At 51.0% G+C, this 17599-nt stretch overlaps 8 protein-coding genes across 8 annotated transcripts; 3 read left to right on the top strand and 5 right to left on the bottom strand.

Annotated features, from left to right (window-relative positions):
* Positions 1–1904: 1904 nt before the first annotated feature.
* On the top strand, positions 1905–4542 carry NFIA_065280 (putative PHD transcription factor; the record flags this gene model as incomplete). The annotated part of the gene is made up of 2 exons (XM_001263260.1): positions 1905–3522; positions 3575–4542. The coding sequence occupies 2 exons, from the start codon at positions 1905–1907 to the stop codon at positions 4540–4542; spliced, it is 2586 nt and encodes an 861-aa protein (XP_001263261.1).
* Positions 4543–4853: 311 nt separating this feature from the next.
* On the bottom strand, positions 4854–6051 carry NFIA_065270 (uncharacterized protein; the record flags this gene model as incomplete). The annotated part of the gene is made up of 2 exons (XM_001263259.1): positions 4854–5633; positions 5791–6051. The coding sequence occupies 2 exons, from the start codon at positions 6049–6051 to the stop codon at positions 4854–4856; spliced, it is 1041 nt and encodes a 346-aa protein (XP_001263260.1).
* A 344-nt stretch (positions 6052–6395) lies between these two features.
* On the bottom strand, positions 6396–7481 carry NFIA_065260 (F-box domain protein; the record flags this gene model as incomplete). The annotated part of the gene is made up of 1 exon (XM_001263258.1): positions 6396–7481. The coding sequence occupies one exon, from the start codon at positions 7479–7481 to the stop codon at positions 6396–6398; it is 1086 nt and encodes a 361-aa protein (XP_001263259.1).
* A 1075-nt stretch (positions 7482–8556) lies between these two features.
* On the top strand, positions 8557–9885 carry NFIA_065250 (cobalamin-independent methionine synthase II family protein; the record flags this gene model as incomplete). The annotated part of the gene is made up of 3 exons (XM_001263257.1): positions 8557–8773; positions 8835–9251; positions 9314–9885. 3 exons carry the CDS (start codon positions 8557–8559, stop codon positions 9883–9885), a joined length of 1206 nt encoding a protein of 401 aa, XP_001263258.1.
* A 665-nt stretch (positions 9886–10550) lies between these two features.
* NFIA_065240 (DUF2945 domain-containing protein) lies at positions 10551–10901 on the bottom strand (the record flags this gene model as incomplete). The annotated part of the gene is made up of 3 exons (XM_001263256.1): positions 10551–10619; positions 10672–10784; positions 10853–10901. 3 exons carry the CDS (start codon positions 10899–10901, stop codon positions 10551–10553), a joined length of 231 nt encoding a protein of 76 aa, XP_001263257.1.
* A 1078-nt stretch (positions 10902–11979) lies between these two features.
* On the bottom strand, positions 11980–12785 carry NFIA_065230 (ADP-ribosylation factor family protein; the record flags this gene model as incomplete). Its single annotated transcript, XM_001263255.1, has 5 exons — positions 11980–12021; positions 12083–12195; positions 12256–12402; positions 12472–12630; positions 12692–12785. The coding sequence occupies 5 exons, from the start codon at positions 12783–12785 to the stop codon at positions 11980–11982; spliced, it is 555 nt and encodes a 184-aa protein (XP_001263256.1).
* Positions 12786–14086: 1301 nt separating this feature from the next.
* Positions 14087–16457, top strand: ccg9 (putative trehalose synthase (Ccg-9); the record flags this gene model as incomplete). Its single annotated transcript, XM_001263254.1, has 6 exons — positions 14087–14194; positions 14250–14659; positions 14718–14993; positions 15058–15522; positions 15576–15685; positions 15742–16457. The coding sequence occupies 6 exons, from the start codon at positions 14087–14089 to the stop codon at positions 16455–16457; spliced, it is 2085 nt and encodes a 694-aa protein (XP_001263255.1).
* Positions 16458–16685: 228 nt separating this feature from the next.
* NFIA_065210 (dynactin subunit 5) lies at positions 16686–17362 on the bottom strand (the record flags this gene model as incomplete). The annotated part of the gene is made up of 2 exons (XM_001263253.1): positions 16686–17255; positions 17324–17362. The coding sequence occupies 2 exons, from the start codon at positions 17360–17362 to the stop codon at positions 16686–16688; spliced, it is 609 nt and encodes a 202-aa protein (XP_001263254.1).
* Positions 17363–17599: the final 237 nt, after the last annotated feature.

Genomic DNA, 17599 nt, shown 5'->3' with positions numbered 1-17599 from the left:
GACAGTGACGGAGAGTATTGACTTTGCGGTGTTTTGGTTCAGCTTCAAGCCAACGTCTCAATTCTTGGGACTATTCCCCACAGTACAAAGTTGTCAGATTGGAATCTCGAATCAAATTGGATCGCGGAACTGACGAACAATGGTCCTGTAGTTATCGATCGGCCGGTCCAGTCCAGTCCTTAGATTCTGAGCATCACCCACCCGCCTAGTCCCGGTATGAGGGGATTTAAGGTGGGGATGGACCAGCAGACAGAGACTCCAGAATTCGAGACTCAAGAGAAGAGAGCAGAGTAGACTAGAGACGAGCTGAATCCTGAGGAAAGTCAAATGCCTTTCTGACGATCTCCACCTGATCACTCCGGTCAGTCTTACTCGTCAGTCGGAACTCCTCAGCCGTGCGGAAATGGACTAGTTGTTGTGCTGCCGGTGGCTTAGCATCTCTCTCTTATCGGCGTTTCAACTTTAATGAGAATGGTTCGAGAACTGAGACCCTGGCAGGAGTGAGAATGCTGACCTGTATGTTTGATCAAGGACTTCACATTGACCTTGAATTCTTTGACAGTTCAACGGGTCATTCTGAAGACACACCATGTCACCATGCGCTAGTCTAGATACTACTCTTCATCTGTGTTACTATTATTCCTGCCAAGACAAAGTAAACATGATGAGGTTGGCATGTTTCACTTTCATGATCCTGGCGTTCTGCATGATACAGGACCAGCTGGGAAGGAGAAGAGCAATTGGTATTATTTGGTCATCGTAATCTCTGTACTGCAAAAGCTCTCGACGATGGACAATGCTCACAATTCCTGACCGTGCTACGGCAGGCAGGACTCGCTGACTGCGTCTACATGTGACGGCTGTGCTGAGTGCTACCATAATTGCCATAGGTACTGACCCCTACAGACACCGGCTGGACATAATTTAATTCGGACATCGAATGGTAGTCACTGCCTTCTCGATTGCTCCATATCCTGTGAATGAAGTTCCCCGGTTCAGGAGCCTGGAGCCTTGTAATCGCATCATAGACTCACTGGAATCTTAGTCTTCCTCTGCAGCTTTGGACAGAACTCATCCTTCAGAAGGATGGGTTCAGTTGTGCTGTCATCCATGAAATGTAGTCAGCCTGCGCTGTCACAGCTGACCTTAGGTAAGAAACGAGGATCAGCCATAATAATCCCTTCTCAGATTGTTGAATCCTCCAATTGTAGAACAAGCACTGAAAGAAAGAGAGGTAGGCATAATACTCTATTTAGGACCCTGATATCACGTGATCAGACTTAGAAGGGAAGAGTGTCACATGACATTAAGGCAGTGTCGGAGATAGTCTCACCGCCTTCAGTAAGTCCGGCCGCCGACTGCCAAATCCTGGAATTGCGATCTTTTGCTCGCCGCGTCGCCGGTCGCGCAGTTGATGGCATGCGATCTTACGCTCCCTACTGTTCTGAGAGATCCTGCGAATAATTGAATGAATCATGTTTTTTGAACTACTTTGAATACCTGTTGCTGCATCACAATAATATTTGCTGTCGTTCCAGTATTGTGGGAGCCATCCGGTCCGCATTCATCTCGAAACTGGTCGCTATCCTTGTTCAGCAAAACGACTGTTCAGAAAGGCTCTACTCGCGCCATCCCTCGACGACTGAGTGCGCTACTATAGCACCTTTGAGTTGCTGTTCTTCTAGACTTTTACTGAGAGAAGTGCCTTACCAGGATGCTATCACCTTCACGGGCGAGATCGATATTCACCACCTAGCCTTCAGCTGCAAACTTCTCTTTGGGACAATTTCGGCGGGGATTTGTCGCATCGGCTTGTATACATGATCCAGACCCTTTCAAATGCTCTTGCCCTCATTTAACACGACATCTTTCTTTTCAGTTGTGTGCAAAGATCCCACATTGCAATGGCTGGACACGCGACCGCGCCTGCGGAGCCCAGCCAGGTCAACGGCTCAATAGGTCTCGACCCATCCACCACAAATCCTTACGAGACAAATCCAGAATTGATTCCGCCGACCGATCCATTTCTCTCTCGAAGCCCGCAATACGGCCGCTATGCCCCGCATGTCGATGACTTCAAACCCCGCTACGATGGTTGGTACCAGGCGGAACCGGATGCCACTTCGTATTGGGAGGAGATAGTGCGAACATCCTGCACTCCGGAAAATTCCATGAATGTGCCTGGGACGAGGGAGGTATACGCTGCTGGCAGCGTTCTAATCAAAGTCGACCAGGAACCTGCGGCTGGTGCGGCTGCGGAACGATATTCAAATGTTAATACGAACGAGTTGAGTGCTGCTAGAAGGGCGCAGGATGCTCTTCAAGAACTCGATGTTGCGGTACCAATCATATACTTTTGTGGCACAATTGACGGAAAGAATGTCACCGTGGAGTCTAGAATTCCCGGTGTGTCTTTGGAGGTTGCCTGGAAGTATCTCACGATTGAACAAATTGGCGCTTTTAAACAACAATGCCGTCGAATTATTCAGCGCCTTGCAATCGTTGAGCCTGCACCGGATTCTGCGTCGTATGTCTGCGGCGAACTCAACTCTCAATCACCTCCGGGCGTCGAAGACTCCGAAAGGGACATATTGTTTCAAGATAGAAAGGGGACGGAGCAGCTCCACCTGGTTCACAACGATATGATCCGGTCGAATATCGTGGTCAAGGATGGCCGGATCGTTGGCATTCTCGGCTGGCGACAATGTGGGTTCTTTGGCTTTGAGAGAGCAAAGCAGATACATCGTCAGTTTCGGATACCGGAGCGTCCCGTCATTGACAATGGCGGGGTCAACGTAACACAGGTCTGGGCCGACCTCTATGACGATATTCCAGACGTTGGTGGGACGAACGGCCTCCCAGATCATCATACTGCAGCTGCACCTGAGGTGAAAGTTGAGCCTCTGCAGCCGTCATTGGACAAGTATCCTCCAAGCAACGAAGCGGAAATCCTGCCCGCTCTGGCACAACTTGACGGCACCCTTTTGCCCGAAGAACATCCGACGCCGAGGAAAGTCGCTGATCTGAAGAGTGAGTTGGCTTCAAGAGCATCATCGACAGATCGATCATCGCCGTCTGGTTCCACCAAGGCAGCCGGGAGAAGAAAGCCGGGCCCCGGTGCATCGAAGAAAGGGACAGCCAAGAAACAAGCGACAAAGAAACGCAAAATAGACGAACTTGCGAGCGAAGATGCGGAGAGCCGTCGCTCCAACACCCCTTCTTCGACACGCGCCAGCAAGACGCCGGGAATCAAAAAGCAGGGATCCGTATCTGTCGCGGGCTCTCCGGCTCCCGAGGGTAAGAAAAGGAAGAAGAGTGCCAAGAAGGCGAAAGTAGAGAAACAGGAAGAGGAGGAAGAACCAGAAGAAGATTCGTCGGAGGATGACGGGGTTTTCTGCATCTGTCGCAAGGGTGATGATCATACGTGGATGATTGCATGCGACGGGGGATGCGATGATTGGTTTCATGGAAAATGCATCAACATCGATCCCAAAGATGCAGACTTGATAGACAAATACATCTGTGAGTCTCGGCTTAGGCAGCTTGTACTCTGAAGTGAGCTAATGCACATCAGGCCCGAATTGCAAGGCGGAGGGCAAAGGATGGACGACGTGGAAACCCATGTGTCGACTAAAGGGTTGTCGGAAACCCGCTCGTGTGACAGGCAAGAACCCCAGTAAGTATTGCTCTGACGAGCACGGCCGGGAGTTCATGCGTCGACGGATCCAGCAACTCAACAAAACCCCCGGCGATCCTGCCAAGAAAGAATGGGAGGAGCTTGGCAGCAGAGGAGGTGTTCTTACAACTGGTGATCTCCACGCAGTCGTCATGGCCGTCTCCTCTGCGGAGGAGTTTCGTAAACTGGGAGAGCGCATTATTTCGCCGCCGCCAGACGAGGAGGACCCTGTGACAGGAGCAAGGTCGAGCAAGAAACTGGGCTTGGACGTGGATCCTGAAGGCCTGACCTATTCTCACGACGAGGCATCTAAACTTGAGCAATTGCGCAAACAAAGAGAGGAACTTCTCCACCGGCGCGACATACTCAACACGCGTTCCACGTTCATGACACTCATACGTCAGCGATCAAAGAGCATTGTCGAGAAGCTGAAGCAAACAGATCCAAAGGGAGGATGGAAGGATATCTGTGGGTTCGACACACGCCTCGCATGGTCAGACGAGGAATTCGATGATTGGAGACTGTCCAGGCTCGGAGCCAAAGCGCTTGAGGAGGGCACCCCTGAGGCACTTGCTTCCAGCTATCCAGACGCTGTGGATGCGGATGGCGACACGGCCATGAATGGCACCAAGACGGAGGATGAAGATGAGGACGAGTTGGCCAAGTTGTCCCGTGGAGTCTGTACGAAGAAGCGTTGCGAGAGACACAAGCAATGGGTCAAGGTTCACCAGTCCGAACTTCTATTCGAGGAGAACAAGCTGAAGCAGGACCTTGCCACATGCGAGAAAGAAGCCCAGAATGTCGTCGAAAGGGCCGTTCTCCGAATGTGGGCTGAAAAGGAAAATGCTCAGAATGGCAGCGAGTGAGTTGTTTTCTGCCGCACCCTGTTTGAAGACAGGTTGTCGCTTGGTGGTTGATTGATACCCTTTTGCGCAAGAAGCTGGGACGGAATATGGAGTTGGTCCGTTTTCTAGGAATCCAGGCTGCAAGTGGCCTAAAAGAGAATCCTGCATATCGTTGGCGTATGGATGGTACATCATGATTTCAGGCCGGGAAAAGTGTATGACCTATACTTGATAGATATTGTACGATAGAGTGGATCACATAAGCCTAGTCAATATAAGGCCAAAGGCATGACGAGCCAACTTTGACACTGTAGATCAAACACTCAATAACATCAAACCTTCGTGGAGTTCTCATCCCAAATACACCACCTGCCCACCCCCTCTCCCACCCGATCCTTGACAACCTCCACAACGCAATCCTCCTTCACCATCGAAACCAGAACATGCGTATCAATACCCTGATCCAACGTCCTCATCAACAAACTCGGCAGCAGCGGTGTCGATGTCTCCGCATGGAACATAGAGTAGACGCCCTCATCATCCACCGACGCCCGAAAGTCCCCTCGCGAAACTTGCCGCCTGTCAACCCCAGCCCCGCCCCCAGTCCCAGGGCGAAAGCCAGGCGCAGGTCCAAGCCCCCGCGTATTAACCAGCATCACAGCAAGCTCCGAGCCATGCGCCCTTGAAAGCTGCGTCAGCGTTCTCAGCGCGGCAGTTAACGCCGCAGCCCCCTTGACGGGGTTCGAAGCGCGGATGATATCCTCGGTTAGTGAGTCGAGGCCTGCGATGAGGAGGAGCGCGCGTGGGCGCTGGCTCTCGTTCTCGCGCTCGCCCTCCGCAGCAGACACTGGGGCTGATTGCAGGGCGTCCGCGACTTGGCTGATGGCTTGCACTGCGGCGCGGAAGTCGAAGACGGGGAGGAGCTGGACGTGGTCTAGGAGGGCTATTGCTTCGTTGCGGGTGAGGGGTGGTGTTCCAGGTGAAGCGAGGAGAGAAGCCAGGAGCTGTTTTGGGGAGAAGGGGTCGAAGGTTGGTGGGTGGATTATGAAGGCTTTTGGTTGTGGGGAGGGTGGTGCGTTGCGTAGATGCTTTGCGAGGAGGTAGCGGGGGAGCTGTGGGTGTTAGCTAAGTATTTAGATACAGAGGATGGAGATGTTGTATACGCTTCAGGATGAAGCGCCTGAGATAGTTGCTAGGGTCGTGTATACAGATATGTGCCTGATATGACCTGCCATTGGCTGCGGCCACATTGGAGGAGTATCATCTTACCTGGCCGACGAACTCATGGTCATCATCTTCTTGAGCTCTCTGCTTCGGTCTCGAAAACCCGAGTACTCTGCCACAGCGGAAAACGCTGGATGGGCCTTCGAATGCATCTTCGATGTCCTTTCTTAGATTCCAGATGGATGATTGATCTGGCTCATCGGGCTGCTCTGATACCCTAGAAGTCGTGGTATGACTGGTTAGTAGTGTATGAGCTAGAATTGGATAGGCTGGTTCAGCAGCGTAGGCATTTCCCGATGAAGACATTGCGACGTGAATATAGTACGAGAGCGTGCGGTGCCCTGTCGTTAAGTGCTGGTAGCAGTTGGTCGGGCAGAGGACCACCAACAAAAGAGAAATTATTGCGCAACGATGGCTCTGGGATTAACGGGTGCATCGCAGGTTTAAGACCCAAGCAGGGATGGGTGCGGCATGTTATTCAGGTGAGCATTAGATCATTGAACAAGATATCTTAACTTCTAGCTCGGATAACTGGTTACGGTGTGGGATAAAGTGCTTGATGCCTGAGGCTCCGAAATCAATAATATTAGAATATACACTACAAGTTGCAAAGCGTTACGCAAAGGAATTTTTGCCTATATACTGACCCATCATTTCGCTCCTTTAACCCAGTTCCCATGTCCGTCATGGGCCCATTCACTGTCACCCAGAACATCTGTTAATATTGTAGAGAGCTCCGGTCGAAGGGCATCAGACTCGTAGTCGCATGCGCAGAAATGTACAAGACTTTTGTTTCCCAAGTCCCGAACTGCATGCGCAACTAAAGTATAGCCCGTCGCAAGCTCCATCCACGGATCGCTTGGGTCCATGGATCCCCTCTGCTCCAACTCTGTGGCCTTGTCGTTCAGGCACGGTGCCAATCGTACACTGAGCGAGCGCAGACTCGTCATCAACTTCACAAAATCCAGCACTAGTTTGACATGGTTGTAGAACGGAAAAACCGCAGTGTAGTGGAATGCTGTCAACCTGTTGAGCGAGAGAGATAAAGAGACACTCTCTGGATGGGATCGGGACAACGAGCCCCATTTATTAAACACAGAAGGGACCTGGAAGAGAAAATACTCATAATGGTTATATGCCTTCAAAGACGAAGACTCGTTAAACTGCAGCGATGACCACTCCCGAGCTGCTAGAAGCCCCGAGCAATCCTCAACATGGGAGACCGGAGGTGGTGCTGCCTGCCGTTCCATCCTCTCCAATTGCAGTTCTTGCAGAGAGATCTGGAAAGCCCAGTTATGTCCATCCATGATCTTGGTTCCTAGCGTCAATCCGATAAATGACGGCGGCGCCAGAAGAGTGATACGCAAAGGATCGAGGTGGTGCAGAATCCTACGCCACCATGAGGGGTCGTCCTGAGGATCCGAACCGGTATTTCCTCGCGCCAGGATAGACGTCACGCTTCGACACAGATTCCATTTCTGGATAAACTGTAGAAAGCTTTCTCCCTCACTGATATCAAAGCAGACATGTGCGAACAACCGCGGCCGCGTGACCTCTAGGAAGCGAGAGGACGTTCGCGATAGGTTTTTGAGGTCACGGGTGGCAGATTTGACTATACGGACGCACGGGGGCTGGTCGAAACGGGACCACGAAGGAGGATCAGTAGCAAGGTTGGACAATATTTGATCAATTAGCTCATTCGGTAGCGACTCAAACGGCGAAGTCTCTGCGGACATTGTAGCAATGATTGATGGTCCGAGTTGCTGACTATGGGGTTAGGGTTAGCGCTCAGTGGCCTCAATGAGCTTCACATGACGACGGATCCCGCAACTTGCGTGAAACTGTCATATTCCCAGATCGGATTGGATGAAAGAGATGTCAGGCCAGTGTAGCTAGATGGATTGTCGATAGTCGATAGTCGATTGTTCCTACGGTTGGAGGCGGTGAGAGTGGAGATGACAAACAGTCTCTCGGGAAGACAAAAGGACCAAGTGCCGAGAGATCCCCACTTACATACCACAAGTACAACTACCGTACGGAGGTACTCTCTCGCCCATGATAACTACTGGATGGAAAGGTCGATCTCTGAGTCTGTCCTCATCAAGTCGGACTTCATAAGTGGGAATTCCCCACTTTCCAACTATTTGCAGAGTATCCTAGTCGTCTGCGATATATCCGGACTCTCCTAGCGACTACGTGCAGACTCTCCTCAGCAATCGGTAAAACCCCTTTGACTGTGGCTTTGTGGAGCCTGTCTCCGCAATGCTTGACATGGGAGGAACTAGGAAGAGAGTTTACATTTTACCAACCCTCGCAAGACAAGAGTAAGGGAATACCTCGGCCAGGTTACATAAGCTATACCTTGCTATGACTTCTGATATAGAAGGAAAAACTGGAGAGCTTCATGCGCCCCACCACATCGCCCTTGACTCCTTGAGTGGGATTCATGTACTTCCATAGAACCTAATCCTGTGGCTGCAATGAAACCTCATTCTTTTCAGCGACATTGGGCTCTGACCTTCAAGATGTGGAGAGACACAACATGTGGGGCTGAGAATCGTGAGGTGGATGTCATCGGCACGCCTGAGCATGACTGAAGAACCGGCAAATTGAAAACATGGATCGTCTTTGCATGAGCCCCCTTTGCTGGGGGAGGGAGTCAATTTGCCCCCTCAACTTTCTGTCACCGAGAGTAAAGGATTTGAACTCTTTCTTTCCTCCAAACATCCTCCTGCTTGCTGTTTCTCGTCTCTGTTAAGCACATAGTTCTGGTAGCGACGGCAACGCTCAGTAAGATTCTGTATACTCGCCATGGCTCAGCTTCATCGTAACCCGCCCTTCCGTGCCGAGCACCTTGGCTCTCTCCTCCGGACCGAGGAGCTCTTGAAAGTCAAGACAGCGTTCGAGAAGGGACAGGCTTCTGCAGCCGAGCTCAAGGCTGTCGAGGAGAGGGATATCAAGGATATTGTCGAGACCCAGAAGAAGCTGGGCTATCCCGCTCTTTCCGACGGAGAATACTGCAGACACAGTAAGGCTTCCTAGCTTGCTGACCTTCACATGGAGATTAAGCTGATCCGATGTTCGTGCAGTGTTTTGGGGCAGTTTCTTCCCTGGTCTCGAGGGCTTCGAGGAAGTTACTGACTTTGACGCCGATATCTTCCGCCTCTATGCTCCTGATGTTGCTGCGTTCCTGGAAGCAGGCCACAAGCCTGGTGAGACTGTCATCTGTACTGGCAAGATCAAGCACGTTGGCAGCACATACGTCGACCAGTTCAAGCACCTGGCTAGCCTGGTGGCCCCTGAGGAGGTCAAGAACGTGAAGCTCACCCTTGCTGCTCCCAACTGGTACCACCTTCGTTACAAGAACGGCAAGGCTTTCCCCCAGGATGTGTACAGCACCGAGGACGAGTACCTGAGCGATATCGCCAAAGCCTACCAGGAAGAATTGCAGATTCTGTACGATGCTGGCTGCAGAAACGTCCAGTTTGATGACCCCAACCTTGCTTGTAAGAACCCTGGATATCGCATGTCTTTGACTGGCCAGGAGACATACTAACCCACACACCAGACTTCTGCTCAGAGAAGATGCTGGAGGGCTGGAAGGCCGATCCTCTGAACACCGCCACTGCCGACGAGACCTTTGACAAGTACGTCAAGCAATACAACGAATTGCTGTCCAAGCGTCCTGCCGATTTCCACGTCGGTGTTCACATCTGTCGCGGTAACTTCGTTGGTAGCCGTCACTTCTCCGAAGGTGGCTATGACCGCATCGCTACCAAGCTCTTCAAGGAGCTCAACGTCGACACCTACTATCTCGAGTACGACACCCCACGTGCCGGTGGTTTCGAGCCTCTGAAGGAGCTGCCCCGCCACAAGAACGTCATCTTGGGCGTTGTGACCAGCAAGTTCGCCAAGCTCGAGGACAAGGAGGAGATGAAGAAGCGCGTCTACGACGCTGCCAAGTTCATCGCCGAGGGCAACAACATCAGCGTTGAAGAGGCCTTCAAGCAAGTTGGCGTCAGCCCCCAGTGTGGGTTTGCCAGTCACCGTGAAGGTAACGCTATTGACTGGGATGGCATGATCAACAAGCTGAAGCTTGTCCGCGAAATTGCTAACGATATCTGGCCCGGTGAGCTGTGAAGCCTACGGCCATCAAATGATACTTGGGGAATGGGAATGCTGCTGATGTCTTCTCTTCATTGGTCTTTTTTTCAACAATGAGACCCATAGGGAGTCATAGTGGAGGATGAAGCTCCAAACGATGTAATGAGTAACGAGAATACCACTTAACGTATGATTCTTGTATAAAATATTATTTTCAGAAGTCTAACAATGTCGGCGAAAGAATGATTCATTTTAGTCAACGCGGAGAAAGGTGGTTACTAAGTACCTTGGGCTTTAATATATCCGCATGAGATGCTAACTCAATGTAGCCAAGCTCTTAGTTCTAGTCGTGTTGCATTTAGAGTATCATAGATATATCGTGTCAGCAACTCAGCATTGAAACCCTACGGTATATTACATTCAGCTACACTGCCTAGACCAAGCTTGTACCTGCAGACGAAAAGGAGAACAAGTAAATCCATACGGCCAGGTAGCAGCGTACCTTATATAGCAATAAACTACCTTACGGCTCCTGCATGCTTATCTCAAGCATACTATAAAGCAAGGTATCAGATAATCCATCCATTCTACTCCATATCTGCCTAGGCCAGAAAAATCAAGCGATCATTCATCGACCAGAACACACCATTGCCTTCTCCCCTCTCCCTCGTCTATCCAACCATCCTCGACCAGCAACCATCCTACTCTTCAGGGCCCAAGATATTGGACTCTTTGATAGCCGACTGCTTATGCGTACGAGCATTCTCAATCTATCCCCCCAGTTAGCTCCGCAGCAACACACTGAATGAAGTAGTAACTCACCGTGTACCGTGGCTCTTCGTCCGAAGCAGCTACATTGCGACCCGTCATTTGAGTCGGCTCAGTGGCGACCTCGCGGATGATGCCGACAGCCTCGGAGGTTTTGGACTCGGGGCCTGATCGAATGAGCTTAGCATCTAGCTATCTTCCTCCATTTGATATGTTGAACTGAGGAAGGACATACCTCCGACAGGCTTGTAGCGGACTTTTTCTCCTTTTCTGTAGTCGGGCATTGTGACCGGTGAAGTTGATGTAGCTTAGATGCTTGTTTGTGCTTGGCTTGATTTGACTTATACCGATAATCACTCAATCAGAGATATAATCCAAATCTCCAAAACAAGAGAAACTTTTCGAGCCGGCGGAGCTCGAGTCCAGCGTGCTATTTATGTGTCGTGTGGCCATGTCGTTTGCTGTGGATGTTGGGTCCGTTGCGCCACCTTTCTGCGTCAGTTTGACATGTTTCTGATTCTGTGCTAGTGGACTTGTACCCCTGAGAGTATTGAGCATTGGTTCTGTGCCCAAGTCAACATATCTGATGTCTGTAGGAACTGTATGAGGAAGAGATGGTGATGTGCTGCTTGCATCCTACGGATCGACGTAATTTTGACGATGCATTAAATCATCCGGGAATGATCCACGCAATCTTACCGACAGGTTGGGAGCTTTACTCCGTGTCCCATGGAGAGCCCTGTTGGTGGATCGATCTTCCGTCATGCTGAACGTGCGAGCAGGCTGCGGAAAGGATTCCCAGGTGGGATGATCAATGATTGAGTGTTGACAGGTCCGATGCCAAAGCAAATATTGCCAAAATATTGCCAAATCAACAATACTGCTTCAAGATCGTCATCACGTGGAGGTGAGAGATTAGACCAAGAAGACAGTAATAATGCGGAAAAATTAGCTCCCGGTAAGCTTCCATTGTATGTGCTGGTCCAATCTGCCATCTATTTGAGTCCTTTCTACACGGAAAGTCACAGAAACAGCTGTATTCGACAAGAATGGCGCTTGAACAGTCAGAGTTACAAAGGACGACAGGTGAATTATTAGTAAAAGGGTATGTATGAATGACCCGCACAGAAACAGAGGGGGATATCATGGAGGAAAAGGAAATAGAAGAGCGAAAATGGAAGACGGAAAAAAGAAACCATGCGGCACATAAGAGCGGAAGTCGGAATGCTGCGTCGTCTGTCATCAAAACGGACATGAAACGAAGAAATCTTAACACCAATTGACGGAGGAGCATGTTGTACACGAGGCCGCGTGAAGGTACGTCTGATCACGACACGATCTTGTGGACGCGGGACATGAAAATTACTTCTGAGGCTGAGTCTTGACGTTGTTTGAAAGCCAGGCCTGTGAAAATATCAGCTATTTGCCGGATCGAGCGGGTTGATATCGGAAAGTAGCCACTTACAAGTCCCTCAAAGATTCCAGTACCCTCCGTAGCAACACTGGGCGCCACATACCACAGCTTGTCCTTCAACTTGTTGAGCTGCAATGCGTTGGTGACCTCTTCCGGGCTCAGATCTGCCGGATAGAGATCGAATCAGCGTCAATCCTGGTCAATCGATTCAGTGGAAAACCTACGGCCGGGAACATCCTGCTTGTTCGCAAACACAAGCAACAGAGCGTCCTTCATTTCGCGATCGTTGATGATCTTGTGAAGCTCCGAGCGAGCTTCTTCCATACGGGCAGTGTCGCTCGAGTCGACGACGAAGATCAAACCTTGGGTGCCTGCGATTCACAGAAAGTCAGTAAGTACCCTAATAGATGAGATATTGCACCAAACGTGACGTTTCATACCAGAGTAGTAGTGTCTCCACAAAGGCCGGATCTTGTCCTGTCCACCAACATCCCAGACATTGAATTTGACATTCTTGTAGGTGACGCTCTCAACGTTGAAACCGACAGTAGGGATTGTGGTGACATCCTGATTCGTGAGCTTTAGCTTGTAAAGGATAGCTGCGGGTGACGCTGGTTAGCTTCCAGGCAATTCCATTTAGTCTTCGTCACTGAAACTCACTAGTCTTTCCGGCAGCATCCAAACCCAGCATCAGAATCCGCATTTCCTTCGTGCCGAATATCTTCCCCAGCATCTTCGAAACTTGTCCACCCATGTTGACTAGAGTAAGGCGACTGTCGGAGTCGCGACCAACAGAGCAGTTGATAACAGGGTTCCTTGACTGTACGTCTCAATGCCGGACTTGACTCGGTCGCAATCCGACGCGATAGCCTGCACTTTCAATTGAGGGGAGAGGAGAGGGGAAAGAGGTAGAAACCGTCGAAACCCTGAGCGTCTTCGAGTCAACTGGGTTTCCCTGTCAACACAATGCAAAAAGTTAATATGAGATCTGCAGAATGGACGCAAGGGAAACAAGACAGGCACATGGGTATTGGGAAATGGAGAATTGCGCACCTTGCTTGAAGAGTACCGAGAGGGGGGTGGGTAGGAAAAAGCAGGTCACCTGTGCTGTTTCAAACGTGGCAGCAGAAAACGAGGAGAGTGAGAATAAGATTGTAAGAGTCAAATTGACTTTTGGAGACAAAAAAAACCCGATGATCCACAGAAAGACCGGCGCTGTTTTGCTTAAGGGCTAGGCTAGATAGCTAGCTAGTTGGATAAGTTGCTAGTCAACTCCTAACTAACAGTCAAATGAACAATAATCTCCTTTTTCCTGGACCCAATTTCCCGTGTTGACCCTGTATCGAAGTATCCATAGGACCATAGTCCATAGGTACCTGATGAGAGGGGCCATAAAAGGGGTTGACCATGACTAAGCAGCTCTCCCCCACGACTCAGAGTCAGCCAAGCAATTCAAGCGTTTCAGCTGTTAGTAGCATACCCCAGAGCTTTGATAAGAGCTGAGAGGGGTCTTCATTGTTCGTCGAATATTTATATGTGCATTCCACGATCCTTTGAGATGGCCCGTTCATCTGTCAGGAACCTCCTCCGTCGGAACCATCCATGGATCAGACAATGAGCGTACAGAAATTGTGTGATCCTCCGCCCTGATTAATGGACTGATTTCGCCTCTTGCGGAGGTAGGTGATGCGCCATGGTCCCGGAACCTACCCAGGTTCAGGTGACGGGGATCAATCAAGATCTAGATATACCGCGTGGATCAAGTCTCTCCAATGATTGCGCTGACATGAAGGATGGATTATCGTGAATATCCCGAGCTCACATGGAAACTGCGGCTAAAAACAGCATCCGGTCGTTCCTCAGGGTATAGGTACGTCATGGTCGCAACCGGTGAGGTCACCAACTGGTCTGTTACACAGACGGATATAATATTGGTCGTACACGCCACTTCTACACTGCATATATGAGGATTTCGCCTTTAGTTCAACGGGCTAATGCCATTTTATACTCTGCTCTTTATAGATACTCTATTACCCCGTTATCTGCGTAAACACCATGACTGGCGACGACATGCTCTCCTTCCGACGGCGGTCGTCTGTGCACCAGCAGCGTCGTCTTTCTGTCGATTTCAAGAAGAACTCATGGGCTGCGCCTCCTTCTGGGGTATGAATGGTTTGATTCAGACAGGTGCCAATTCTGGAGTTCTAACTTCGATTAGACCGTCTATGCCGGCCTCTCGGTATTATTTACTGACGACGGACATGCTACCATCGCCCTGGCCATTCGTGACCCAACGTACCTCCTCGAATTTATTCAAGAGAAAGTCCCTCGAAAAGACGATAAGCCTCTTTCTCGAGCGATCAGCGACTTTGTCGTGCACCAATTGCAGAATTTCAGTGAGAAACACCTCGAAAAGTTCATCGGATTGGCAATGCCACAGCATCTCGCAGAGGCATGCCCGGGCCTCTGCTCGCGCCTATGGGCTGAGCTGGACGTCATTCCACTGGTGCTTCCAGAGGAGAAGCGGAAAGAGAATGAGCCGTCCAAGCAGCCTCTTCCCACCTATCCAGGCTGGGAGACCAGATCGCTCGATGAACAAGCAGAGTCCATGGGACGAAAATGTGTCAGGTGAGGGGAAACACCGCCTGTGTGCCGTTGCATGTCAGCGTACTTACTTGACGCCCAGACTGTTTGGCCCCGAAAACATCCCGTTGCTGCAAGTCGGTTTCCTAGGTTTGGTCGAGGTCGATACGGCCTTCCACGTACGCTTGACCGATCTGGACGATTTCAAGGCGACGGTCCGACCTCGCACATGGAATGCTGTCGAGCATTGGGCTTCCGACCTTAAGGAAAGGAATATCAGGATAGCCTTTTTCAGTGCCACCCCTCAAGGCGGAGGTGTCGCCCTCATGAGGCATGCTCTTGTGAGATTCTCCTATTCATTAGGAACTGATATTAAATGGTGAGTGATCGTCAACTTAGAAGCCAGCGTACCGCCTACGGAAATAGCTGACACTGTGTCCAAGGTACGTACCGAAACCACGACCGGGCGTCTTCCGTATTACCAAGACGAACCACAACATTCTGCAAGGTGTCTCAAACCCTGGAGAGCGGTGTACAGAGGAGGACTGGGCAAAGGTCACGGACTGGATTCAGGAGAACGCCCGAAGGTACTGGTTGATCCCCGGAGGACCGTTGCGGCCTCCGTCGGAGGGAGGTGCAGATGTAATTATCATGGACGATCCTCAGATGCCAGCATTGATTCCCATCGCGAAGGAAATGGCGCCAGATAGACCCGTCGTTTTCCGGAGCCACATTCAGATCCGAAGCGACCTGATTGCCAAACCGGACACGCCTCAGGCGGAAGCATGGGGCCGAATGTGGGAACTGATCAAGCAGGCCGACCTGTTCATCTCTCACCCGGTGAGCTCATTCGTACCGAAGAACGTGCCTAAAGAGATGGTGGGTTATATGGGAGCGTCTACAGATTGGTAAGTTCTCAGCCATTTGCCAGTAGGAGCAAACGACTGACACTTCATTGTAGGCTAGATGGCCTGAATAAGAACATGCGGGACTGGGATATGGCATATTACGGTCGCGTTTTCAATGCCGCCTGCAGAAACTCGGGCATGCCTGTGATAACTGTCCCTGAAGGTGAGACAGCCTTTGCCTTCGGGCAAGTTGAAACCTTTCCCACTAACAATGACTAGACGAGTACATTGTCCAAATCGCCCGCTTTGACCCCTCCAAGGGCATCTTTGATGTTGTGGAATCCTACGAGAAATTCTACAATCGTCTGACCGCTGCACTGCCTGACAAGAAGCCTCCGAAGTTGTTAATTTGCGGACACGGCTCGATCGATGACCCTGATGGTTCGCTCATTTACGATGCCGTTGTGTCTCACATTGAGCATAATATCCCCTACTTGATTGAACAAATCTCTGTTATGCGACTGGGACCATCGGACCAGGTACTGAACGCGCTTATGTCCAAAGCCAAAGTCGCTTTGCAATTGTCTACACGGGAAGGATTCGAAGTTAAGGTCTCGGAGGCGGTTCATAAGGGAACGCCTATCATCGCGACCAGGGCGGGCGGAATCCCTCTGCAGGTCGAGAATAACAAGAGCGGTTTCCTGGTTGATGTTGGAGACACGGACGCCGTGGCCGACTACCTGTTCAAGCTGTTTACGGACGAAGAGTTGTACGGGGAGATGAGCCGTTACGGGATCAAGAACGTCTGTGATGAAGTAAGCACCGTTGGCAACGCGTTGAACTGGCTCTACCTCGCGTCCAAGATGTCCAAGCACGAACCTGTCAAGCCCAATGGCCGGTTCATCAACGATATGGCACGGGAAGAGGCGGGCTTCCCGTATGAGCCCGACGAGAGCCGGTTGACCAGAGCAGTTGAGGTGGAGAACATGGGTTGAGCCACGATCCTGTGAAGTTGGACTTTCTCCTGTGTATGATAATAGACGACTGCGATGTTTAATGAACCTATGTGCATATACTTGAGATCTACCCTCAACCGAATTCCATACTAGAAGACAATCCTCAAGAACATAGCAAACGCGAACACAACTATCAGGGGTATAATAAAAGAAAGAAAAAAGCACCATCCCAAAGCCATGGCCATCCATTGCGACAATCTCAAACCCCTACCTCCCAACCATTCTATACCTCTCCCTCGCCATCCCCCCCTCCGCCCCCTCAACCCCATACCCCTCCCCGACCTCGCCGACAATCCTCGCCGGCGCCCCACCGACAACACACCAGCTCGGCACCACCATGCCGGCCGGCACCACCGCCCCATCAAGCACATACGCAAAGTCCTTCAGGATAGCCATGCTCCCCACCACCGCCTCCCGCCCAATATGCACATGGTTGCCCACCGTCGCCGCCTCCACCACCGCCCTCTCCCCGACAAACACATGGTCGCCGATCTTGAGCGGGTAGAACGTGTGTAACCCCCGGTGTAAGCGGGACGGCGGCCTCAGCACCGCCTGTCGTGAGATATAGCTGTACCTGCCTATTGTGATGGCCACGGAGGGGGTCGAGGGTTGTGAGGGGCGGCTGCCGTCGGCGGAGGCAGAGGATGTGGATGAGGATGAGGAACGGTACAGGTCTCCGCGGATGACGGCGTCTGCTTGGATGACGGTCTTGCCGCCTAGGATGATGTGCTGCGTTCCGTGGATTTGGGAGCGGCGGGAGATTTTGTTGCCGGTGTCCTAGGAGCCAGCGGCTGCGGTTAGAGTTGGTTTAGAAGGGTTGAAGGTTAAGGGGGTGGGTTGCGTACGGTTTCGATGTACTCGCCCTTGGCTTGTTTGGGAGGCATTTTGGCAGCTTCCCGTGCGGGCTTGACAACTTGCCTGAGGATTGAGTCGTTGGTCGCGCCGTAGGTGACGGTGAAGATGGAAGAAAGTTGGATGTTTACAGTGTTACCTACCTTTGGTTGGCGGTGAAAAATGACTGATTTGCGATAAGATAGCTTATCAGATATACAAGGCGGTATCAACATCGATTACTATGTTGCATAACTTGCATTGCACATATTATTACTATGCTACACTAG

This window comes from Aspergillus fischeri, genomic scaffold (assembly GCF_000149645.3).
Source record: "Aspergillus fischeri NRRL 181 1099437636252 genomic scaffold, whole genome shotgun sequence".
In the NCBI taxonomy this organism is placed as follows: domain Eukaryota; kingdom Fungi; phylum Ascomycota; class Eurotiomycetes; order Eurotiales; family Aspergillaceae; genus Aspergillus; species Aspergillus fischeri.
The sequence above is the reverse complement of the archived record's forward strand: the minus strand, read 5'-3'. Positions and strand labels throughout refer to the sequence as shown.